General features: G+C 27.6%; 5 protein-coding genes across 8 annotated transcripts in view; 2 read left to right on the forward strand and 3 right to left on the reverse strand.

Moving 5' to 3' along the window:
• Positions 1-59: 59 nt before the first annotated feature.
• LOC122567992 (protein mahjong) lies at positions 60-8913 on the reverse strand. Of its 2 annotated transcripts, none has more exons than XM_043727222.1 (19): positions 8632-8913; positions 7584-7860; positions 7227-7485; positions 6958-7136; positions 6424-6878; positions 5880-6351; positions 5560-5805; positions 4895-5272; positions 4687-4806; positions 4228-4527; positions 3896-4093; positions 3531-3784; positions 3167-3412; positions 2860-3046; positions 2368-2661; positions 2073-2274; positions 1753-1959; positions 1375-1614; positions 60-1208 (listed from the first exon to the last, which is right to left on the reverse strand). In XM_043727222.1, exons 2-19 carry the CDS (start codon positions 7842-7844, stop codon positions 991-993), a joined length of 4716 nt encoding a protein of 1571 aa, XP_043583157.1. In that variant the 5' UTR covers positions 7845-7860; positions 8632-8913; the 3' UTR covers positions 60-990. The 2 variants fall into 2 exon arrangements, with proteins under 2 accessions (XP_043583157.1, XP_043583158.1); XM_043727223.1 differs by having other exon boundaries at positions 4901-5272; positions 8632-8911.
• Positions 8914-9400: 487 nt separating this feature from the next.
• LOC122567316 (V-type proton ATPase subunit E) lies at positions 9401-11476 on the forward strand. Its single transcript, XM_043725686.1, has 5 exons — positions 9401-9568; positions 10216-10391; positions 10518-10686; positions 10823-11006; positions 11142-11476. Exons 1-5 carry the CDS (start codon positions 9536-9538, stop codon positions 11258-11260), a joined length of 681 nt encoding a protein of 226 aa, XP_043581621.1. The 5' UTR covers positions 9401-9535; the 3' UTR covers positions 11261-11476.
• A 695-nt stretch (positions 11477-12171) lies between these two features.
• On the reverse strand, positions 12172-14548 carry LOC122567319 (peroxisomal membrane protein PEX13). The gene is made up of 5 exons (XM_043725690.1): positions 14299-14548; positions 13715-13993; positions 13142-13389; positions 12808-12987; positions 12172-12708 (listed from the first exon to the last, which is right to left on the reverse strand). The coding sequence occupies exons 1-5, from the start codon at positions 14364-14366 to the stop codon at positions 12344-12346; spliced, it is 1140 nt and encodes a 379-aa protein (XP_043581625.1). The 5' UTR covers positions 14367-14548; the 3' UTR covers positions 12172-12343.
• Positions 14549-14686: 138 nt separating this feature from the next.
• LOC122567318 (CAAX prenyl protease 1 homolog) lies at positions 14687-17485 on the forward strand. Its single transcript, XM_043725689.1, has 6 exons — positions 14687-14999; positions 15244-15390; positions 15493-15696; positions 15773-16285; positions 16356-16499; positions 16814-17485. The coding sequence occupies exons 1-6, from the start codon at positions 14898-14900 to the stop codon at positions 17030-17032; spliced, it is 1329 nt and encodes a 442-aa protein (XP_043581624.1). The 5' UTR covers positions 14687-14897; the 3' UTR covers positions 17033-17485.
• Positions 17486-18473: 988 nt separating this feature from the next.
• Positions 18474-27419, reverse strand: part of LOC122567317 (SR-related and CTD-associated factor 4) — a 13196-nt gene continuing 4250 nt past the window's right edge. The window contains exons 12-19 of one of the 3 annotated variants that reach the window (XR_006316751.1): positions 26627-26938; positions 26273-26500; positions 25914-26188; positions 25572-25817; positions 24884-25347; positions 24368-24648; positions 20817-24157; positions 18474-18591 (exon numbers count right to left, since the gene is read on the reverse strand). Coding sequence is in view for 1 of the 3 variants with exons in the window: in XM_043725687.1 (XP_043581622.1) it covers positions 23550-24157; positions 24368-24648; positions 24884-25347; positions 25572-25820; positions 25914-26188; positions 26273-26500; positions 26627-26938 (2417 nt within the window). In the remaining 2 variants the exon portion in view is untranslated. Of the gene's footprint in view, positions 18592-20816; positions 24158-24367; positions 24649-24883; positions 25348-25571; positions 25821-25913; positions 26189-26272; positions 26501-26626; positions 26939-27419 lie in introns of all 3 variants that reach the window. The other 2 variants (XR_006316750.1, XM_043725687.1) reach the window with 2 other exon arrangements.

Genomic DNA, 27419 nt, shown 5'->3' on the forward strand with positions numbered 1-27419 from the left:
CAAATAAAGGAGAACCCAATACAGTACAAATACAAAAGTATTGATAGATTTGCTAAAAATTCATCATAAAGCATGGTTCTATTTATTAGAGCTGGCCTATACAAATTCACGATTCTTTATTAATAATAACAAATGACAGGATTAAATCAACTTTTTACAATCTCTCATTTATTCTTCCATACACTCTTTCTCTCTCTCATATTCTTTTTTCATATACATAGGTGTACTATTAAAGAATTCTGAAAACTTGCTGTTTCAACAAATCAAAATCCTAAAATAGTTAAAAATTTCTAGTGATCTTAAATGTGGTCTACCAATCAATAAAAATTTTTGCAATTATTTTGAATAGTGAGCGGATTTCTTATGAATAATTCAGTGTTTAGAGAATATGTAATACAAGTTACATTGAATAACAAATATCTTAAATAATAATATATACATTTAAATCTATAGATAAGAATTTCAATGGAAATTCAAAATTACATTAGCAATTAATTTTTTGTATCATTTAGCTCTTTGATGATTGTTGAGTAAATCGACTCAGAATTATTTCATTGGCCAATCTTTAATCATAATATAGTTTCATTTTAATATTGGCGAAAGGAATATATTCTAATATTTTTCAATATAAATTTTATGAAAGATATTCAACGCCTTTTTAACTTTGAATTGAAATTGAATGCACAAGAAATATTTGCTATTTAATTAGATGTAGTTTATCTAATAATTCTGAATTGTACTCCTGCATATATAGAAATTGTACATATGCATGAAAATTGTACTGCTCCATATATAAAAAGTACATGGAATAAATAAATAAAATTGCTTAGTACAAAGTTTTTACTTAAATGCATATTTCCATTTCGCCAATAATAATAAACATTATTAAAAATATTATGTTATAATGAAACATCTTTCAGTCCCCACTGATTGGCCAAAAATGAAATAAATTTCTATATATAATGCACTGGAACTGTTGAAAATAAAATTTCATGATGATGAGGAAAGACTTTCGAGATCAATATCAGAAAGAAAAATATCAGAGGAATCGGGAGATCTGCTGTAGTGTGTCATATTGTCTCCAGAATCATCTCCATCAGCTGAATCATCTTCATCATCGTCGTCGTCATCATCGTCGTTGTTCTCACGATTACTTCGCTCATTTTCATCCCCATTCCCTTCTGTTGCTGCATCCGGATTGTCCGCATCTATTTAAACATAAACATTATTATGCTTTTAAAGTAAATTGGTAAATAATTTCCAACAGAAGCAAAACAAATAAAAATGACTAATCCTCATGTAATCGTCATAACTTCTCAAAATACTGAAAAATTAAGTTGAAGTAGAATAAAGTTATATAAAAGTATGACAAACCATCAGCATTATTATCATCAGAGCTTGAATTCGAACCATCATCATCGCTTGCATCAAGATCTTCTTCATCATCATCCTCATCTGTTTCATCTTTATCACCTTTTCTTCTGCCGACATCATACAGCCTTACACTGGACTCGTGATTCTCATCGAATTCATTAACTATTTCAACTACTGCTATTTGTGTGTCAAATTTATTACAAGCCAATCCGTAAACTCCTCTTCTAACATCATAAGTTGCTGCAATTATTTAATTATGATGATTATATTTTATTTTAGATTGAATTAATTCAAAATAGAATAAAATAGATAAAATTCAATAGAATAAAAATTATCTAATAAATTTTTACAATTATTTAAATAATCACCATAGCTTACCAATATTACTGTAGTCCAAAGCATCTAATGTTTTAAATGAAGTAATATAATTAGTTTCATCTATATTTTCTTTCTCCAGTGATACAGCATATATAATATTATTAACAGGAGAAAAGATTACTTCCATTTGATCAAGTGTTGGCACCGTTTTCAGCAAATGGAAAGTTCTTAAATCCCAAACCTCTGTATTCGACACTACTTCTATACCTATCAACAAATTATTTAATATTAAATATATTATTCTGTATTAATAAATTTCATTCTATTTTACACTTTAGTACAAATCTATTGTTAAATTATATGCGATTAAATATCAGTACCATTAGGATGAAAAACTCCATTAAGCGTCTGATTTAATTTATCAAATTTGTGAATTTGTTTCCCCGAATTTGCATCCCACAATATTCCATCATGTAAAACCAATTCATCATTCATACTAAAAGTAGCACGATTCATAGTGTATCGATTAGAAATTGAAGGAGCGAAGCTGGTTATTAATTGTCCAGTAGCTATATCATAAATCTGAAAAAAATTATAGAAATAATTACATATAGGTAGTTGTGAAAATTATCAAAACGTTTTCATGCTGATAATTATACAGAAAAAGAAACATACTGTTGCAATGCCACTGTCAGTTCCAATAATTCTATCTTGAAGTTTTCCAAATTCAACATATTCTATGTTTTCTAAAGATAATTTTAAATCAAAGAATGTTCCTATACTCCAAAGTACAGACATAGGACTTCTCCATGGAGTAGAAGTTAATAACAAATTTCCACGTTGGTTGCATTCCATGTGATAAATATAAGATTCATGGCATGAATATGTCGCTTCCTCTAATCCTGTATGTATATTGTACATTTTTACATCTCCCGCATAAGTACCTAACATTAAATATTGTTGACAAGGCTGCAAAAATAATAAAATACATTAAATTAGAAAATATTCTTTATACATATATATATATTATTTATATATATTACAAATATATTATCACGAGTTTATTGTAACTATTTATTAAATATTTATATCAGCAAAACTAATGATAATATATAAAATATGAATATCTATGTATTTTTAATATTGATAAAATAGAGATAACGTTACTGAAAAGATACAGTAGGTGAAGGTTGCAACATCCGTAGGCCGGAAAGTTTTTACAGGACAAAATCGGCTATAAATAAGTCTCCTATCCAATCTTCTACCATCCATGCCTAATGCTCTTTTGGCCAGTCTTACTGTTACATTTGTTGGTATTGAATTTTTTGTACAGGGATCTGGACATTTATGTGGTCTGAAATTAAATATTATTTTACTATAATATTATAAGAATCAAATAGTAAATAATATTAAAAATCTTTTAAACAAAATTCCACTTATAACACTTAAATAAATTAATTTAAAAAATACATACTCAAATAGATTAAATTGCGGGCAAGTAACCATAGGATTTTTACATAATGCATGTTGATTAGTTAAATATTCCGTTATAATAGAATCCAGTGTTATAGTAGATGGATTTGATGTAGCTACTCCAGGTCCTCCACCACCTGCAGGGTCTCTCGAAATTTGTTTCTGTAGTGATCGACATACGGTTGGCTGATTAATTGAGTGACAATTTATTTGATTGACTAGAGGCTGCTTATCGGATTGATTTTTTCTGAAATTATTTAAGTACTTAATTTATCTTATATTATTTATAACTCTCAAATAAAATCGTATATAGACTCAATTAATAATTGGCAGAAAAAATTATCATATCTATAATATAAACTTACTTTTGATTAATTTGTAATTTAATTAGTTGATTTGTGCTATTTGGAATAACATTTTGATTGAGGCAGTCAGAATGCTTCATGCGTATATTATTTCCGGAAGATAATGACGATGAACCCGAACCGGTATTTGAATGAGATATGTACCTAAATGATGAAGTAGGTGTGGTATTGTTTCGCGAAGTGACTTCTCTTTGATTGCATCTGTTCGTATTGTACAAATTTACCGTTGCGCTGGGAGAAAATCCATTTCTTGTCTGAACAAAAAATATATATATTTAAATTTCACGTATATACTCACTATTCTATTATATCTATTCAACAAATTTACAAACGAAATTTGTTTAATTCTTATGGATATAACTTACTCCAGTAGTTGCAGGACTGCGGTAAGTAAATGGTTGATATGTACATACTGGTTTCATAATTGCAGAAGAATCTAAATTTGCTTCCCTGTGGAGTGTCGATGCAGTTTCTGTTAAGCCTTTTGACATTAAATGCTGATATATTAATTGATTTAACTGTTGTTCGTTATATTGTATTCTTGTTTGTGCCACTACATTTGCCTGTAAAGTTAAAATTTAGCGTTATTAAAAGAACAATAAAATAAAATCAAATATAAAAAATATATTGAAACAATAATTGAATTAAATTATTATGCGATAAAAATTGAATTAAATAAGTTTAAAATAAAGCTTACTCTATGTAAACTGGCTAAAGAAATTTCATATTCTGCTCCGGTAGGTTTTGCTTCTCCAGAAACTCTTCCCATTAGCTCTAAAGCATACTTTTGAAACATAACATGTTCCTGCCTCTTTTCTTGAAGTATTGGATCTTTCATAAGTGCTTGAATTTGTCCATCAGTAAACATGGGTAGCTTACTAATTATTTGTCTGACTTTTTCACTTCGTGCCAAACCTGCCAAAGCTCGACAAGCCAATGCTCTTATACTATCTGCATCTGTGATCGGAGTTTTAACCATCATCAATTGTAACAAAACCTATAAAATAAAGAAACAAAATTAAGTTAAATTAAGAAAAAAGTAATAGTGTTTAATATAAAAACTAAGTATTGCAAAAGAAGTATTTAAATTGATCAGAATTGTTAATAATTAATATTTACTTAGATAAAATATGTATACATATTTATCAATATATACCATTATTCCATTATTAGACCTGACACTTCCCCAAATTTTTTGTATTAACTCTTCACTATTATTATTTGCCTTTTTCTTAGCGGAACCTGTTACTGAGAATCTTGCTACATTACCACCAATCTGTAATGTAAAATAAACAGATAACTGTGACTTATTATTTTAAACTTGTTCAATTATAATATTTATAACTAATTTATTTAATATATACCATTACCCTATTTATAGGAGCACAGACACAATTAATTACAGCTCTCAGTGCAGCCCTTTGTACATCAGGATCTGCAATAATTTCGCATTCTGCTGCAGCTAAGAGTAAGTTAATTGCCATTGTCATTGACATATCAGGCATGTCTACTCTTTCACAAAGTAATAACATCACTTTTGGCACTACAGAACAAATAGCTACTACATCTAAGCAAGAGCGAACCGTTTCTGCGCTGGAAGTTGTATGAACCCTGCCACTATAATTCCATTCTCTAGCAAAGGCAATAATTTGAAGAAGAAGCGTTATGCCTCCAAGACGATATAATTCTTCTACTGGCGGCCATACTGCTCTTACAGACATTAATTCTTGAAGTACTTCCACCTTTAATAAACATGAATTTAATAAATATTTATATTTCTCTATTATGAACCATTATATTATATTGCTATATGTTATAATATTATAATATATGTTATATGTATATGTTTTAATATTATGTCAAAAATAAGTTTTGAAAATAATGAAAAATAATTAACTACAATTAACAGTTACCTTGTATACAATATTTTTAAATTTGTGTTTTGAATTGAATTTAACACATAATATAAATTAGTACTTAATTATTAATACCATGAATACTATTAATACTTGAATCTGAATATTTTTACCTTTGCCTGAACTTCTTCACTGCTTAGCTTCACAGCCTTATAAGGTGGTAACGATGGTTGCCAAGTATCACGCTCTGCTCTAGCATTTTCTGCTCTTTGTAATTGTTCTGTTTTAAGATGTAAATGGGCTTCCATATATCGTTTTAAAGCTACTGCAACATGCCTAACTATTTGCCTAGAAGCACATTCTTCATCATCGTTTAATGCTGGTTCTTCCTCTATGTTTAAAATTGGTAATGTGGATATCTTAAAAAATGTATATATTAAATACTAAAAAATTGATGCTAAAATTGATGAAAGTGATTTAAAACAATTCTTACCACATTGAAAAGTTTCCGAAGCCCATCCTGTGCATCGAATTCTTCAAGTATCACTTTAAATGGAAAAGAAAATCCAAAAAACATTGTTGCATGACACCTTCCAGAATCATGACTTCGTTCTAGGAGCCATAATGCATAGGTAACAAGATCAGAAATAACATGCTTTGGCAATAGACATACTCTTTCCATTGCATCTTCACAATATGCTAAGTAGTATAAACAGATAGAGACACCAGTAGCTGCAACACTGGGTCTTGGAACATCTAATAGCTTTTGAAGACCTCCAACATTAAGAAATTCAATAGAAAATTTTTTATGACACAGAAGGGAAGCTAAGTATTTCAGAGCTTCAAATGCTAAGCGACTGTCCTTTGTTTCTCTAACATTGATATACTTCAGAATCAGTTCTAAAGCATTTTGTTCAAATACATGACCTAAGAATTCTTGATATTCACCCATTGGAGTAAGATACCTGTTATAAAATACAAATATACGTTTAATAAATATTTGGAAGTAATGTGAAATATGAAATTAATATCTTTACCTTAGTATTAACATTTGTCTTGTACCTAATGTTGGAGGATGCATCTGTATATTTCCAATGACATATGATTCCATTTCTGCCCATGAAGAATTAGAATTCCCTTCTAATAATGATGTTGATAATGTAGTGGAACTTTGCATTAAAGACGAATTTTTTTGCAAATTACACCGTACAGAAGAAGCATTCAATGATCTATTATGTGTACTTTGTGCCTTGGATGGTGTAACTTGATTATTTAAATTAGAATTTTTTGGCACAGACAAAGGTGGAGACATTATCTCTGGATACACAGTATTATTTTTTACAGGAGTTTCACATTCTGTATCGCTTTTTTTTTTCTTAGGTAAGGGAGCAGAATCTTCAGAGGACTGAGCACAGTCTTCTTCTTCTTCAGAAAAATAATTACTATGATTGGAACTTTTGAGAATTTCATTCTCTTTTCGTTTTTCTCTCACCTTTGAATACAATTTTTAATATTTAGTATTTACAAAATGATGTTCCTAAATATTATCATATACATTGAATTATTCTTACTTTTCTTTTTCCAGGCACACCTTTATTTTCTCCATCCCCTCCACTATTTCTGTCTTGACCAAAATGTGCAAATGGTCTACTATTAGCTGCTAATTGTCTTTCTTCCTGAGCTTCCTCTTGTAATTTATGAAGCCTTTGTAACATCAGTGGTACCATTTTTGCATTTTGCTCCCTAAATCCTTTAGTAAAAATAACAAATAATTATTTCCTGAATTCTATATTCTAAATATTAATGTTAATATCAAGCTTTATTTAAAATTAAATGAAACCTGTAGCAATTTCCTGAACTTCCATTGCAGCAGCTACAAGCCCAGTTGCATAACTTTGCAAGGGTTCTACGCTTTTTTCTGCCCAAGAAAACAGACGATGAATGAGTCCTTCCATATCTGGCTGAAAAACTGCAGAAGTTTCTAAACCAGGAAGTATATCAAGCATAAGACGACAGGCTGCAATATTGAGCTTTCTAACATCACGACCCGTAATACCCGCACGCGACCAATAAGTATCCCTTAAGTAATCATTTATAAGCTGTTAACAGAATAATAAATTATGTAATAATCTTTCAAGTTATATATATAATAATTAATAATTATATTATTTTCTTTCCAATTCAATACTAGACCTACCTTAGTCATAAAATTATCTTTTCTAAATAATACTTTCAATATATGTCCAAAATTGCACTCTGGATCTGTGCGTGATGGATGTCTTTCATCAAATGGATCAGGATCCATCTTTAAATAATTTTCTGTTTCTAGTTCTATAATTTCTGCCAGTCTTCGTAATGTTGGAACTGGATCATATGTAGGTGATGAATGTTCCTCTTCCCATTGTCTGAGAATTTGAACTACATCTGTTACTTCGGCCAATGATTCTGCGCTTGACATCTTTGTCCTTATTGTCCTATAAACACACATATAATTAAGCTTATAGTTGTGAAACTCTCAAGGAATCCGCCTAATATTTTTAGATTATTTGTTATATTTTTTGGTTCTTTAAATTCATAATTATATTAATAGGATTTTATTATTCTTATATCATACATATTTTTACTTTCATATTTAATAATACATTAATTGTATAAGATTTCAATTAAATATCCAACACATTCGTAATAAAATAACCAAATAACACTGAAACTCAAATAATCCAAAGCAAGAAATATCTTTTCATCTATTAATTTCAATTACCAATTATTTTACTATGCATATTTAACAATTACTTCTTTCATAAGTTAAGACTAAAACAAGTTAAGATTAATACAAGTAAAATATTAATTTAAACAAAAATAAAATAATATGTTTAAACAATTATATATTACACAACAAAATGTAATTCACCAATTTCTATATACTTTGACAATTTAAAAAAAAGCATAATTTCTAAAAGCTTTTAATAAGTAATCAATTATCGAACTAATTTGTCTTTAATGTTTATTTAACATCTCATTAAATTTAAAAACTAATAACTTAACCTTAAAGTCGAATATACAATAAACAAAGATCAAGGTTTAGGAAAGAAACTTGAAGAAGATTAATAGCACATTAATTATTGAACATAATTGCAAATACAAAAGACTGGAATATCGATAAAAACAATTTGTTAATGTTTTTTGAAAATCAGATAACGAAAAGCAGCATGTATATTATTAGGTTAGAGTCAATGAAACATTACCTTCTTGAAATTTATTTGACAGTTTACTCGTTTGACAATTATTACGGCGTATATCACCTTTTACAGTGAATTATACTGTTAGATTGTAAGAGTATGTAAAATTTCAATTAAGAATGATGTTTTCTTATAAAAGTACGAAACGTAACCACCGACATGCACGCTGAAGACGGGCTAGTTAATTCAACTTTTCAAATATACTGAAATGTCACAATATAAAGTAGAATTTTTTTAAATGTATATGTTGGTTTTAGAAACTAGTGTTTTCTCAGAAATTTTGTATATTACGTTATAACAGAAATATTAAAAATTAGTAGTATACAATTTTTTTATTAAATATGCCGCTTCTGATACCGCTTAACCAAAGTTATTGAAACTACACAATGCAATATTTTTCAATAATTAATAATTCATCAATAACTTTTCATTAATTAAGATATAATAGTAGTAATTTTCATTAATTAAATATAGTCACAAAAAAACAAAATTAATTTTTTTACTAGCTTTACATGTTTATTTGATAAAAAAAATATTATTCTAAAATATTTATACACAATATTTTTATATCCATATAATTTATGCATGTATTTCTATATTACATTAAAAGTAATAACTTTATAAAGACAACTATTTCGTACATACATTCTTTTAAATTAAAATTTGCAAACAAAGTATAGTAAATCTTGATTAGTTTTGAGAACACATACCGTGATATATATTTCGACTAAATAAGTTAGTTTTATGAACACACTACCTGTGTCATATGATCGTCATTAACTGAAGATACTTTCATCAGTAGGCGTTGACTTCTCGAAAACTTCGACTTAGAATTTGTTCATCAAAAAAGTAAAGTAGTAATTAAGAAAGTCGTTACTATTGTAAAATCGACGGATCCTTAAACTTCAAAATGGCATTAAGCGATGGAGATGTACAGAAACAGGTAAAAAGTATTTCAGTTGAAGTATTTACAAATTTCCTTGGAGCATCGATTTTAAGCTATTTTTGCATTTTATTCTATATTGTTGCTTGGATGAAATATTTGTTCCTGGCACTTTTTCTTGACAAAATTTTATTCCTATTGTCCTTCTTTTCAATAATGTTTTAAACATCTACAATTCAGTGTAAATAATAAATTTGATTGAATTAAATATTCTTCTTAAGTATTAAGTAACTTCAATTATGTTTATATAAATAATAATAACTTGAGTAGTAATTTTGCTTAAATCAATGTTTTAACAATGTCATTAATTTACTTTTTAGAAACAAAAAATTAAAAAGTATAATACAACCATATATTATTTAATTGGATTCTATCAAAGTTAAAAATATTATTATTTCTTAAATATTAAAGTATTATTATTCTTTCATCTGGAAATATGTTTGGGTTTTAATTCAAATTCTGTTAATAAAATTATATATATATATATATATAAGTATATATATATATATATATATATATATATACTTATAAATTTATATTTTTGTAAAAAGTAAAAGGACATGTATAGAAAAGTTGAGTGAATTTAATTCTATACTTCTTTAATTAAAAATAAAAAATTTATATTTTTATAATTATTATTATTTTAGATTAATCATATGATGGCCTTCATTGAACAAGAGGCCAATGAGAAAGCAGAAGAAATTGATGCTAAAGCAGAAGAAGAATTTAATATTGAAAAGGGACGTTTAGTTCAACAACAAAGGCTTAAAATTATGGAATATTATGAAAAGAAAGAGAAACAAGTAGAACTTCAAAAAAAGATGTATGTTTGATATTATAAAAATAATTTTAAATATTATATACAAATGTTTTTATAATATACTATTAAGAGAAATTTTTTCTAGTAAATAGGTTTTATTCAAATAATTCAATTTCTGTTATTTTATAGTCAATCATCCAACATGTTGAATCAAGCCCGTCTAAAAGTCCTCAAAATTAGAGAAGATCATGTTCGTGATGTACTTGATGAAGCTAGAAAGAGATTAGGAGAAGTAATGCAGGATATTTCACAATATAGGGAACTTCTGAAGTTATTGATTGTACAAGGATTATGCCGGGTACAAGACTTTACAGATGTTTAAATATTCTCTTCATAACATTTGTTATTATTTTTACTTTTAGTCATTGTTTTTCTTTATAGAAGAAGGGTATAGACGTTTGCACAATTTATCTTTATGTATCTGTAATTTTTAGTTAACAGAAAGCCATGTTGTTGTTCGAGTACGTCAAGTAGACGTTCCTTTAGTAGAATCACTTTTTGATTCTGTTCAGGATGCTTATAAACAAATAACAAAGAAAGATGTCACAGTTAAAATTGATCAGGATAACTTCCTTCCTTCTGATAGTTGTGGCGGAGTTGATTTACTTGCAGCAAGAGGTTAGTAGATAATGCATACTTTTTAATAAATTGCACTCTATCCTTATATATTTAACAAAAACAAGATTTATCATTTATTTCAATCTTCTGCTTTTTTTTAACTAAATTAAATGATTCATATCATTCTATTTTTAGGGCGTATAAAAGTCAGCAACACTTTGGAAACGAGATTAGAATTAATAGCACAACAATTAGTACCAGATATACGTTCCGCCCTATTTGGATCCAATCCTAATCGCAAGTTCGATGATTAAAAAATTCCTCTCACATTTTCTTTTTCTCTTCTTTTCATACTATTACCCTTTCTAACAAAACATTCCCTTCTATAGAATGCTAAAACAACTAAGAATCTGTTGTGTAGATCGTAGAATCTGTTGTTAATATTGTTGAAAAGAGAGAGAAAGTGAAATTGTAAATTATATAAATATACATATATACACATATATATATATATGTGTGTGTCCAAACTATTATTGCACACATATTCAATATACATTATATATCTATAAAATATTTTATGTGAAAGCGATTGTAAATTCCTTAAAAGTGATCCTTAAAAATCAATTTCCTTTCTTTTACTTTAATTACGTTACTTTTAATTGTAATTTCGTAATTTTTATCTGCCATGGTAAGTACAATTATTATTTAAAACAGGAAAATCCTTTAAAACGACATATTACAAGTATTTATTTTTTCTTAGAAGTTTCTTATACAACGAAAGAGATTTTTTGCAGATTAAGATTTCCTATATAGCCTCATATACATATTGTAAGAATAAACAACTGTATTGTTTCATAATATTTAATTTTTTAAACACAACAAATAGAACAATATTTGTTTAAGTGTCCAATTTACTTTATAAATAAAAATTAAAATAAATTTTATATGAATTTACTGATAGAACAGATTGAGTATCAAAACTTTCATTATTATAAATTGCAGTATAAATACAAATACTATATAAACTTATACATCATATGCTAATAATTCCACTTATTACACCCATGAAAAGAAAAAGCTTAAAAAGTTTGATCTTATAATATATAAATTTTAAATATTTCCCATTTTAATTTAAATAAAATTTTAATTTCTTAAAATATAATTATTTTATAACTTAAATTGTTAGTTATATACCATTATTTCAATATTTCTAAAACTCCATTTATGTTAGTGGCATAAATTTATATTTCATATAATTTGGTCCAAAACAAATTTCTCTTGTTCCTTGTTATAATAAAAATGAAACGTAGAAAAGTTTCAAAATTTATTGGATATAAATTCTAGTGTATTGTTGAAAGTTATAAAACATTTAATAAAATCATTTAAAACCAACTTCCCTATGCTTCATTTTCAACAGTTGTATCATTTCTTATAGGCTGTGAATCCTTTCTATTGCTCTGATTAGAACTTTCATTTGTAGAAGATTTTTCTTCATTTACAGGGTTTGTTTCATTATCCCTTTTCACTTTTTTCAATTGTCCTATAACTTTAATATAATTGTAAGGAATAAGACCAACATTTACATTATCGGTGGCTTTGCACCATCCGGGCAAATTTTTTGGTTGTAGAGACTTGGGTGCAAGATAGACTTTTTGACCAGCTTTTATACTGAGTTCATCATTGTGAGTGGCAACAAAATCATATAACACTGTTGCAATATATGCGGGTTCCTCAGTATCTTGCCATTCTTTTGGATCTTTCCCTAAAGATTAAATTCTTATTTAGTCACTTTATTTTATATGTAAAAAATTCATAACACATAATTTTAAATAGCTATCAAAGGTATTTTATGTTTTAGTACCTTTTATTTGCATGTTTTTAATATTATTCGAAATTTTATGAATTATATAAGGTATTACAAAGAATACACTGAATATTAAAAACCCGGACCAGTAAGAAGAATTATGAACATTTACACTTCTAACTTTTGCTAGTGATTTATCCCATAACTCCTCGTTTATTGAATCTTGATTTTGATAACCTAAAAGAATATTTAATAAAAAAACGAATAAGAATGTACATTGTACATTTTTCATTTACAATATGAAGCAGATTATGGTTAGTATAACATATTGTTAACTCATATCGTAGAACTACATATCATGTAAACTGTAAAATATAATAGAAAACTTTACCAGTAGAGTGCACAATCTTCCTGTACAACCATTTGAAAAATCTAATTAAAGCAAAAGTGCTAAGTAACTGATTTACAGTGGAGCGTAATTTTCCAACATTTTCTGCAACATTTAAAATTGCTCTGAATGAATTTGTTAAAGCAAAATATGTGGATTCCAATAGCATTGTCATAGATGAAAATGTATGAAGAACTGTCTCGATCAACTGAAAAGTTGACCTGGTATTTTCCTCAACATATTGGGAAAATCTGCAAACAAGTTCAAACAACTATTACTAACTTATTTCATTATTTCCATCAAAATTCAGTTAATTATTTAATCAATTTTCACATTTCTTTTATATCTATATTCTATATCAATAGTTCATATCTATATTCAATAATTTTGGAAATTGTTTATTAGATTTGAAGATTGTAAATTACATATAAAAACACTGAGAATTCTATATATTTTTTCTCATTGGGAATCGAGTCACAAAATCTTTTATCATTACAAACAAAATGTAAAATGAATTGAAAAGATTAAATATGATATGACATATGAAATAAATATGACACGTTGTAAGCTTCTTACCTATTTTCGGCATCACCACTGTGTCCACCAAACATTCCATAATTATTGTAATTGGAATATGGACCATATGAACTATATGAACTATATCCTCCATATCCATTAAATCCCCTGCATTGATTAGCATATCCACCAAATCCATATCCTCCATAATAATTAGATCCGAATGGTCTATGATCACTAAGTCCAGAATAATTTTGGACTGGTTGACGCGGAGGTACTGGTGGAGGATTTCCTGGTTGAAGATTTAAAGAAGGAAATGGTGATGGCACATTTGGTATACTGCAATAAAACCATTTTATTTAAAAATAACAGCATTATTCCATCAAATAGAGAAGAAACTTATTATTGTTTAACTATATTATATTAAATTGCAGATTAGAATAAAATTTCAAAAATATGAATAGAATTACTATTTTATGAATGTTCCATGATTTGAAGCAAAAAATGACATTGATTACTTTTTTTAAATAAGGTATCACCTAAATCTTATCAGCACGTCTTAAATTATTTGATAATTTGTCATCAATTATTAAATATAAGATTATAAATATTATCTTAAATTAATTTTTACATAAAACCAGTACCTGTTTATGATGTTAGGTACATTTTTTAAGTGATTTCCATTAATCCCATTTGTTCTTTCCGGCGCCATACTTTACGATAATATGTTTATTACGTTCATCATGTCGTTCACTGTACAAAGTTCATAACCTCTCTACTTATACAAAGATACTTAATACGGAAAGACATAGATTTTATTAATAATTGTATATATATTATTTGATATTATTTTTTATCGTAGGACATCAAACTGTTATATTTTCAAACTGATTTTTTTACAGTAATACTCTTAAAATATAGTTAGTTACTAAAAATTCGATATTTATTATTTTCAATTTAATTCATTCAATTTAAAAAATAAAATTTATAATATTAAAAAAATATATATATATATCTCCAATATCGAAAAATTTGTGACATTAATATTAATATTATAAGATAATAGCAAACATAGGACACGTTGATGAAAATTTAATTAAAGCATTACTTCGTTTCGATGTTCAAAACAGAGATTATAGTATATATTGTTGCGGTAACCTCAGTATCCCTAACTTTATTGTAGTAAACCGGTGACCGAGGTAGAATACAGAAAGAAGAATTTTTATTTATTAAATACAAAAGAATGTCGAATTTTGTAAAATTTATCGAAGAAAATATACTTTATGAAATTTTAGCCGTATCATGGCTTTTACTTCTTTGGAAATATTATTTAAATCTTCGTCAGGTAAATTGTTGTAAATTTTATCTAACCATTATTAACCTAAATCATTAAAGTTAAGTTTCCTCACCTTATTAATTTCTAATTTTATTTTAAAACATGATTTCTTTTTTTTTGTAAAATACATAATATTTAAAGAAATTATATTTCTCTTTTAGAAAATAATTATTATTAATAAAATTAGATTTATAAAAATAACTCTGTATTATATGTAAAGCAATGTGTTATATGTAAATTCTCTTTTTTGTAGAGAGATTTGATGATGAGATTGACTGATTTACCTAAATCAGTTGAAGGTTTAATGACAAAAGATGTTTATAAGGAAGCACACAGTTATTTGCTAGATCAGTTAAAATTTAATGATTTTGAGAGTATATTTTCTGAACTTTGTACTACGGTATGAAATTTTTATTTATACATGTATATATTATGTTATGTTGTAATATTCAAAATGAAATCATATAGTTCTTATAATATGTAAGCATTTGAATATTTATAGGTGTATTTGTTAAATTTATGCTACTATCGATTTTGGCTATGGAGTATTGATATTGTCAAATATTGTGGCTTTGATGATCAAAATGAAATTCTCTTAAGTGGTGTTTGTATGTTCATTATAAACGTTATCTATGATATAATAATTTTGCCATTTAAGATTTATTCTACATTTGTTGTGGAACAAAAACATGGCTTTAATAAAGAAGTAAGAAAGTAAAAATTTTTCTTCTAATGTGATAAAAGTGATTTTTATATTCTTAATTTAATACTGTTAATTTTAGACACCGTTATTCTTTGTCAAAGATCAGCTTCTTCAATTTGTTGTATGTGAGATACTTGCAGTACCCTTCCTATGTGCTGTAACATGGATCATAAAAAATGGTGGAGGATACTGCTTCCTTTATCTTTGGATATTTTTAATAGTTGCTGCTCTTTTCCTTATGATTATTTACCCGGAACTAATTGCACCACTTTTTGATAAATACACACCTCTTCCAAATGGAGATTTGAAAAGAAAGATTGAAGAGTTAGCAGCATCAATCAACTATCCACTTTATAAAATATTTATTGTTGAAAATTCCAAAAGATCATCACACAGTAATGCATATCTGTATGGTTTTCACAAACATAAAAGAATTGTTCTCTATGACACTTTAGTCAAGGAATATTATAAACCAGCAGAAGGTGAAACAAACACAAAAGGATGTACTACAGATGAAGTAGTAGCAGTATTAGCACATGAATTAGGACATTGGAAATATAGTCATACATTAAAGGGATTTATACTTGGCCAGGTAAATTTTTAGGCAATATATTTACAATATTACATCTTATTTACTAATTTATAAAAACATATTTTTGCAGGTACACTTGTTGATGAATATTTACCTATATGCAAAACTTCTTGATTATAAACCTATATTTGAAGCTTTTGGGTTTATGGATAGTCAACCCACGTTTATAGGATTCATTATTATTACTATCTATATTTCAAATCCTCTAAATATAGTAAGTTTAATGTATTACTTTTGATTTAGAAAAATTTGAAAAATCTTTGCATGCGTAAAATATTGTAAGTTTGCTATATATATATATATATATATATATATATATATATTATATATATATATATATAAAATAATATGACTTAAATCTTTTAATATTCATAAAGAATGAAATTTTATAAAATACTTCACAAGTATTTCAAAATAATTTTAAATTGTTTTGCTTTCAAGATGTAATTTATGTATATTTTATTTAATTAATAATAATATTTAAAGTAATATTTATAATATTTATAAATTATTTTACAATTTTTACAGTTAGTCCAATACATAACAAATATACTTAGACGAAGATTTGAATTTGAAGCAGATAAGTTTGCAAAAATTTTGGGCCATGGACAAACATTAAAAAGCTCTTTAATTAAGCTACAGGAGGATAATCTTAGTTTCCCTCTTTATGATAAATTGTATTCTAGTTGGCATTGTAGTCATCCTCAAGTCCTTGAAAGAATTGAAGCTATTGATAAAGAAGATTAACTATAACACTTTTTAATACATCATGTACATCATGTATATTATTTTAACATCGTGTATATCAATTTAATGCATCATATTAACAGTCATGTAAAACAGTTACATTGGATAGTAATCAAACAATGGTATTATAATTTGCAATCGATATAACTTATAGTTTAAGGGTACAATTAAATAATAGCCATAATCACGATTTATAAAAAAATGTGCTAAAAATAACAAAATTAATTTTATTTATCACACCTTCATGATGCAATTAATATTTTATAATCACCACATATATGTTTTTTAAAGTTACAAATCAGATTAAAATAATTAAAACTTTATCATTATATAAAGAAGGACATTAAAACTTTAAAATCAATTATATAACTGACGAATGAAAATGTGCTTCAATGAATCGTAAACAATTATATTTATAGATTTGATTTAAATAAAAAATAATTATTAACAAAAGCTCTTAATATAATTTAATTTTTAAAATAATGTTATAAATTATTTGTAATATATTAGGAAATAATTACTATGATTACAGATAGCATTCATTTAAAGTATTGCATAAAATTTAATTTTCATGTCCTTTTTTCGATTTTACGTAAGTATACAATACTAGTTTCTTGTATTGTTCTTTTTTTTTCTTTTTTTTAGACCGATATATTTTAATATATTGTCATGATTTCTGTAATAATACTAAATATTATAACGTATTTTATACCTTATAAAATAAAAAGCACAGTGCTATTCATCAAAATGAACATATTATCATCAGTTTTAGATATATAAAGAATATTTATATAGAACAAGTATTTTTTTAGGTTGCGTGTAATTTGAATTACAAGGTTAAGATATATTTTTAGATAAGTATATACCATATACACAAAGTGATGTTACATTTGATATATAGAATTTCCACTAACTTTTATTATTTATTATTCTATATTTAAATTTTAAGGCATTTATGGAACATCATTATATATACATACATTCCCTTCTGACATATAATTTTATAGCAGCAAAATAATACATGTATAAATGGTATTAAACTTTTATTAAATTCTTAATAAATATTTCTCGATATTTTAATTATGTAGAATACTCTTTTTTACATTAACATTCATTGTAAACTTAATATTCCACGCCTTTAGTACAATTTTTAAAGTAATATTTATTATTGTATTTTATGTACATGAAAATTAAAAACTTTTCTATAGAGTGAAACTATTAGAGTGAAACATAGTAAGACATTTTTGTTATTGTTTATTTGTCTTATCTGATTTTGATGAAAAAACAATGCAATATTTTGTAATTCTAGCTAATATATCAATTATATGTGAAAGAAATATTTGTTTGTCGTTATAAAATACTTGTATACGAACTAGAAAATGAAACAAATAACCAAATGGTAAAAATAATTAACATGAATTATCTTAAATATAACATGATATTCTCATATTGCAACCTACATTCATATTTCAATTTTATTAAAATGCTCATGTTTACAATAAATACATCGAGGAAAAACCACATGATAGATCCGTTTCTTATTCCAAGATTTATTGTGCCTGAAACAAATATAAAAATATATTTAGTTCGAATTATGTATTGCGAAAATGTAATTTACTACGTTAATAATTTGGAATAAAGATTGGGCTTATATCCGTTAGACAAATAATAATACATATTTGCGAACGTTTAATTTATAAATTAATCATTCAATTAAATTAACAGGCAGAAAGTTCGTGGTTTCTAACTTACTTGTTCTTATTTAGTTGTACTTATTCCAAAGAATCACAAATTTTAAGTATTGTTACTTTTATTCATAAAAAATTGAGAAGATCACCAAATTTAAATTATTTATTTCAGTTATCAATTTTTTCACATTTAATAGATTAAAATTAAAATTAAAATTAGTAAATAAAAATTTGTAATTTTCAATAGTTTCTGATGCTGTACATTTGTCAATTAAAATAGAATTAAATGAGTGGAAAATTTTAGTAAAATAAGGTTTTAATGATGTATAATCTAAATTAATTGCAGGAAGCTTGTATTATATACTTTCTAGTATTACTCTCTTGCAGTACATCCTAGCAAAGATATTTATGAAACTTTTACTTTCATTTATAAGCAGCAATTTAGTAGGAAATTATGCCTGTAGTATGATGAAATTATAATTTCAATAATAGTAATTATAATTACTATATAATAATGTAAATTGTTAGTGTAAAACTCTAATAATGGTATAATTAGTAGTGATAAAAAAAACATCATAATTGTTCACTTTATATTGAAAATTTGCCACCTTTCGATTATACCAAATCTTACAAAGTATCTTCTACATTGGACCGCTTATAAATATTTGATATCTTGTAGATGCTTTGTGCATGAACACATGAAAATTCGAGGTTACAGTATGCAGGTATATAAGAACTCTAAACCTGATATTGACCACGAACCTTCGCGCATGTGCATGCCAAAACTTTTTCTCATTGATCAAATCGATAACAAGTTACAAAATGCATTATATTTGATTTAAAAAAAAAGAATGAAAAGAAAGAAATTACTTATAAACCAAAGAAAAATTATATATCTTGTACAAAATGCTAATCGTGCATAAATTAGTTTATGTTCAACTGAAATATTACAAATGACAATGCTTCTATTGTGAAGAACATTAAAAATAGACTTTACAATGATCTATGCATTTATAATACTTATTCTGTTTAATCGTATTACTAGTAATTACTAATGCATATAAATACGCAAATAGATATTTACATAACTGACCAACTATTTGTTCATGTAAACAAATTAATCGCGATCTTTCAATCATTATAGATCAAATTTTCAACTTGTGAAAAAGAAACAAATAGAAAACTTTTCTTTAAACTCTGTTCCGGAGTGGTGCACGGGTTCTTTATGCTATTCTAAATTTCGATACCTACTCTTTTCTTTTTTCAATATTTTTACTCTAAGAAGTTTATAATACGGTGATCCGTTAGAAAAAAAAAGTACTTCATGCTGGACGAACTTAAACTCCCGAGTTATAATTCTTAAATGGCTTGATGATTTTATAATAGTTAATTTATCATCTACTTATACTTCAATATAAACAGAAAGTCAATCTGCAATTAAACAAAATTTAGCACAGATAATCTCAGACAGAAATTAATCTTAAAGCGTAATCTAAAATCGTAAAATACAAAATCTTGTTCTTTATTCAATAGTAAACTTTCGTTTAATAATATTTTACTCATATGGTATCAATACTATTTAACATTATTGCACATTAATTATTTATCAAAACTACACATCCTTTTTTCTAACTATTACAACAATACGTTTGATTCAACTATTATATGATATTAATCATATTGGTAACATTATGTTTACTTATAAAATGAATTAAATATGACATTGATGATAGACACTAATTTAAATCTTCAACGTGTATTCGATAAAAATTCATTGGAAAACAAATCAAGTCCAATGTCTCTTGCAAAAATTCAAATGATTACAAATAAGATTTGAGAAATTAACATATAAAATTTACTTAATGTTAACTTAAAGCGAATTTTTTCGCTTCGAATTACCAAGTTATTCATATCATAGATACATATGTCTCATTCATCTGTATAAGTTCGTCCAGAAAGAAATCTATCATTCTATATGTACAAATAAATAAATATAAATATAAACAAATATATGTATATTTATTTATTTATATGTACATATATGTATGTATGTATGTATGTATATAAATATAATGAGTTATAAAACACAACAGTACCTTGCACTTGTCGCTCAGTTTGAGCGCAAGCGACCTGGTGGCTGGTGTTCCATCGTCGTGTGGCGACAGAGAGAGAGACTCACGCATGTGAACACACGAGTATGAGCACTGAACAAGTATCCAAAGCTGCTCTGAAAAGATTTCATTCCATTCCGAATATCGTCCCAAATGTTTATTTTCTCTTTCATTGTTTCACAAATTTCTTTGTTTCTTGTCATGCAAATGATGGCTCCAATTACAGAGTACATCCGGTTTAAATAAAGTTTCTTTAATACATTATTCGATATTCGGAGGAAAAATTTTTCAGATAAAAATTGCACAGTAAAAGAACTAAACAGAGTAATACGTTAGTTAAAACGGACTTAAAATTAATTTAAAATCATTTAATAATTTTTAATAGTTGATAGCATATAAAAAAATTTTTTTTAGTGCAAATTAAAAAAAATATAAATTTAAATAATCATTAGAATTATGCTTAATATTACATAATAATCATTCACCGTTTTCAAATCACTGTTCTTTATAAAAGAAAAGAAAAAACGTCTTCTTTTTACATATTTTATCTACAGCAATTAACAATTACCTAAGATGCTTTGTAAAAAATAATTATATCCCTTCAAAAAAAGGGCTATATCAATATTATAGATTATTAGAAATAATTTTAAATTTATAAACACTACGATTTGGCTCACAACTGACTTAATGTGACTTTCCTCTGAAACATTTCCCTATAACGTAATTAAATGATATCTTTGAGATATAAACAAAAATTAATAAACTCAAAAAATTCTTTGAATCATTCATATAAATAATGATAAGTAGAATTAACCAACAATAATTAATTTATCTTGATTTTTCAATGAAGACTCCCAGACAAAATCTTTTAAAAACAATTTTATATATGTAAACTATTAAATTTACATATTTGAAGTTCGATATTTTCTAGGAAAATCGTAAAGACAATTCCGGGAGCCAAGCGGAATGAAAGGCTGTAATTCTGCTTATGAAGAAAGACGTTATATAGAAAATATTTATTTTTCGTTTGATTGAGCCGCGCCGAACATCGGTGCTATATATATTCTCACTTTTTTTCATCTTCTCCCACTCTCCTCTTCTCTCTTTCATAATCATTTACACGCATGCAAACATTCTGTCAATTTTCTACATTCTCTCTTCCATACATACGCATATTTATATATATAATCTCTCTCTCTATCTATTTAAATATTTGCAGTGGTAGAATCTTGCTTATCCGAATTCACGGTTATTTGTTTGAACCATTGACTTTTTCTGTTGATTGAACGTTTAATTTCTCTTTAAATGAGCAAAATTTGTTAACTTCAAATTACTTCTATTAAATAAGATAAGTATCTATTAATTAAGATGAATATACTTAACATTATATTCAAATAGAATACAAATTTATTTAAATCAATACAGTTACAAACACAGTACTTTTTTTATATAACCTTTTATCTATTAGTTAGACATAACATTGTAAAAATTTAAATGAACAAGAGTTCAATCAATGAAAAATGTCCATGTGAAAATACTTGAAGTTTCTATGATACACGGTTAATCAAGATCCTACTATTAAGATTTGTCTATCTATACAGTACGATCGACTTAAATGTATACATTCAATTGTTTCTTTGACTGTTGGAAATATAAAAAGAGATATTTAAAAATTATTTGATATAAAACGGAAAATGGCAATAAAAATGAAGATTTTTCTTACGAATATTTCTTTTTTTCTTAAACAATTTGATATATCAGATTATTATTGATACTATTAACCACTTTTTACAAATTAAAAACATATTCTTACAATTCAAAAAATGCATATTTAACCTTTTAAATTTTATTTCTAAAAAGATACTAAAATATAGCTCAATAAAAATGTTAAATAAGTTATCAAAATAAGTCATTTCGAAATCTCTTCTATTCATGGTAGAAAATATTCATTTTCATTTTTATATTCTTTTTTAAATTAAATACTACTCTTGTATTTCCAAAAGTTCCTAAGAAATAATTAAATATATATATTTAAATCGAATATATTGTATGTTTGTTCACTACGAAAATACAAAAGTATTTACAATTTAATAAATAATATGTCGCCACTTGGAGTATCCACGGGTCATAGGTCCTGTGTTTACAAATCACAGTTTCTTAAGTGTCCAATCGATCACGAAATCAATTTCTTTGAAATCTGAAACTCTGAATTAAAGATATCTTATTCTATTCAATCGATGATGTATTTTCTGTTGTCCTCGTTTTACACAAATCTCAAAACAGCACAAGATAATTTTTTAACGTGAAATGTGATAAAGTTCCAAAAATTAATAAAAATATCTGTTTTTGATATATTTCCCTCACGAATAGTATAGTCACTATAGATTTATATACGAATTTATTAATTTAAAGTAAATTAAAAGCTCGTACATTTTTATGTTTTTTATTATAATTTCTTCGTTGTATTTACTTCTTAAGATCTACTTTTAATAACAAGCAGTAACTTTATCAATATTACAGAGGTTAGAATTGAAACGGAATATCACTACTTTTAATAATAATTGTCATCGATTGAATACAATTATTCTAAAATTCAGTATCTCATTTTCTAAAATTGACTGTTTCAATTCGACCCAAATTGAAGCAACGAATTCTCCCTCACACCACTCCACAGAGTAAGAAAAAATTTTAAAGAGAAAAATCGCTCTTTACTTTGGTCTAAGAATCCCTGCAATCCTCTTCTTCCTCCTTCTTCATTTCAACGCCTTCTTCTTTTGTCTCAACCGTTTCTACTAATTCTTCCTTCTGTTCATTAGAGATTACTTCCTTCATATCAATTTCTTCTTTCACTTCTTCTTTCACAGCTACTTCTTCTTCCTTTGCAGGTTCTTGTTTTCCTTCAACATTCGCAGAGGTTGATTCTTGTTCTTTTGATTCTTCAATTTCCTCTCCAGATGGACTAACATTAGTCCATCTAGATTTTCGTCCCCTATTTCGATTTTCTCTTTCCATGTTATTCGGATGTTTATTACCACCTTTTTTGTCTCTAAGATTATCCCTTTGTGAGTGATTCTCTGAATCGGAAGGCCAGGAACCAGGCGGAAGTTCCTGATTTCTCCAGGGAGCAGCAGACTCTGGAGGAATAATGGATGGCGGACCCATAGGACCGAAAGGTGGTCTGACATGGGGACGAATATCATCAAAAGGTGGTCTGAAAAAGGCATCCGGCTCTCGGGGATCAAAAGGTGGCCCACGAGGGCCAAAAGGCCTCATACCAGGACGAAGAGGACGAGGTCCCAAACCTCGTGGATGGAACATTAATGGACCTATAAAATAAAATCTTGTTAAACTTTTATTCGTTAATTTAAATTTATTCATTCATTCGACTATTATATAATAAAGTTAAATGTAATAAAATTTTGTTATATATAAAAGTTTGGTAGCAAATATATAAAAAATTACTGACGTCTACATTAAATACGTACAAGTGAAAAAGTTAACAATTCCTGAATTATCTTTTTATTAAACTTGTTTACCTGGTCCACGAGCTCCTAAGGGAGCTGGCCGTGGTCCAAACCCATCAGGATGTCCAGGTCTAGGTCCTCTAGGTCCCATTATTGGCGGCATCCCAAAAATAGGATCAATTCCAAAGAATTCTCGCCTTCTAGGTTCAAAATCACCCCGGTCGAGGTGTCCCCTTGGATCGAAACCATCTTGAAGCCGTGGATCAAAACCATCTCGCCTAATTTCATAATCGAACCGATCCCGATCATCGAGTGGTCTCCTTCCTCGTACTTCAGACCTATCAAATTCCTCCCTTTGGCAAGCAATTAATCAAGAATTCAATGCTTTAAACATACTATAATTTTGTTAACAATTATGTTTTGTAAAATGTAAATATCATTACTCAATGAATATTTAAAAAAAAATGTCACATGTTGCATTTTACATTATATATTGTATAAACATTACGACGATTGTATTTACTTCTGTAATTTACATTTATTTACTTCAATTGTAAATTCAAAAATTATTACGAAGTAGTAGCTCACCTTTGTTCTCTAAGTGATCCAAGTCTTCCAAATTCTTCTACTCTTTGTTGTCCATGTATTCTATTATCAAATTCCTCTTGATATATTCCTCCTTGCAACCTTGGAACATCCATAAATTCCTCGTGTATCTGTGATCCTCTATGACCTCTTCCGAAACTTTGTCTATCTCTTTGCTGCTGATATTCTCTCGGATCTTGCGGATTACGAAAATCTGGTGGTCGAGCTGGAAAATCACCTCTTTCTTGAGGTAAACCAAACTTTGGCAAATCCATTAAAGAAGAAAGGGGTTCTCCACGAGCCGATCGAGAATCATCAAAATTTCTGTCGGATCTATCTCGTTCCTGGCGATTACGAGGTATTATTCGATCGACACGATCTTCAAGTGGCAGTGTGCCATCAGCCAATTGACGCAAACGATCAGCTAAGCTTGGTTTCCCATCTTTTTTTGGGGTAGTTTCGTTTTCCTGAATATAAATATTTTGTTAGAGTCGCCTAATAATTGAAAATAAATTGAGATTACCGTCACGGCAATAAATAATGGTATTATTACTGCAAACTACAAATTTTTGTAATTTAAATCTTTTGGATTGTTTCATACTACTTTTTAAATATTTTTGATAATAGTAGATCAATAAAATCTTTACTTAAATACTTTTAATTTAATCTTCTTTTAGCAGCAAATAATTACCTGAAGAGTTTGAGTTTGTGGATTTCCTTCTCGATTTTCCCGGTTTTCCCTTTCTCTTCTGTCATCCCTGTCTCTATCTCTAAGATCTCTTCTACGATCGCGTCCCCTATCTCTCCCTCTACCTCGGTCTCTTCCGCGATCCATTCTAGAATCAGTACCTTCCCTATCTCTGTGAGATAAATGCGTCTCTCTGTCTCTTCTTTCCCTATTTTCACGATCTCTTTCTCTTTCTTTATAATCTCGATGCTGCTATTAAATTTACATCAAATTAAAATTTTATGTAGGACATTCTAAATCACATAGTTACAACATTAGTTGCTGCAATAAATGAATTCTATTTACCTCTACTTGTTGATCAGATTCTGCTCGTTCTTCATTTTGTGAAAGTTGTTGTTCAGTTAAATTACTTTTATTTTTTGCTCCATTTGAACTTTGTGGCATTGCATCTTCCATCTCTACATCCATGTCATCAGCAGAATGTTGTTGTTGAGGTAGTTGCATTTGCAAAGGTGCAGAAGGGCCTACACCATATGGTTGGCGTAACATTGGTAAATTTGGCATACCTGTTTCTGTTGTTGGCGGAGGAACTCCTATTGGAGGAACATTATGTGGCATACCTAGAAAGAGATGAAATTTAAACTTTTATCGCTTTCTTTTATTCATGGTTTAGCTCACTTTATGAATTGATCATATACACATACCAGTAGAATTAGGTTTATCAGAAGGTGCAGCTGGAGCTGGTAAAGGAATTTGAGTTAATAAGCCGACGCCAACACCTGCTCCAAATGGAGAATTTACAGGTGGCGTTAACATAGTTTGCATCATTCCCGGTGGCCCTAATAAACTTTGCATATTTGGAGGTGGCACACCTATGGGAACATTCGGCATTAAACTATGTGCCATTGGTAATCCCATTGGTCCAATCATACCTAAACAATAAAAAAAAAAAAAAACGTATAAAACGATAAACTTTAAAGGAAGAATAAAAATAACTAATACCTATTTTTGATTGAGTCTTCAATTCTCGTTAAAATTTTCCTTCAATAAGTACTTACGAGGAACTCCCGGCATTGTAAAAGCAGGTGGCATCATCTGTAATTGTGTATTTGGTGGCGGTAAAAGAGCAGCTGATGTAGGGGGTCTAATTGGTGGAGGTTGACTTGTATCGATTACTTGTTGCTGCTGTTGACCTTGTTGTGAAGTTTGTTGCTGGGATTGTTGCTGTTGAGCACTAGTTGAAGGTTGCATTACATTTACAATACCATCCGTCAAATTTGGAATTCCAGCAGCTGCAACTAATGCTTGCTGTTGCAATTGCAACTGTTGTTGAAGTACATCTGCATTTGTTGCGGAATGCTTTAATTTACCTGTTAATGATTTATAATGATTAGCATAAATTGTCTCAAATATTCCTCAACCCTTAGAGTGCTATGGATGCATATATGCGTCTGGCGAAAGTCATCGGTGTGGACTAAGGACGCATATATGCATCTGGCGAAAGCCATCGCTGTGGACTAAGGACGCATATATGCGTTTGTCAATTTTTCCGAGCACCTACGCAGAAGTAATACTATTACGTTTGTGTGAGATAAATATAAATGCATTTCAATGTTAATGCCGCGTTCGAAGAAACTGTCTTTTCTTTTCTTTTTTTATTTAATACTTTGCATTCACAATTTGTCCAATTTGGACATTTGGTAGAATAATCGTGCCGGCACAACACAATTATCAAGAAGAAAATGTGTTGTTTGTGTGAAAAATAAGAGAAGGAACGACAGAAAATGCGATGTTGGATTATGTATCGATGATTGTTTTGAAATTTTTCATGCACAATTGAATTATTAACTT

Source organism: Bombus pyrosoma, linkage group LG5, assembly GCF_014825855.1.
Source record: "Bombus pyrosoma isolate SC7728 linkage group LG5, ASM1482585v1, whole genome shotgun sequence".
NCBI lineage: Eukaryota > Metazoa > Arthropoda > Insecta > Hymenoptera > Apidae > Bombus > Bombus pyrosoma.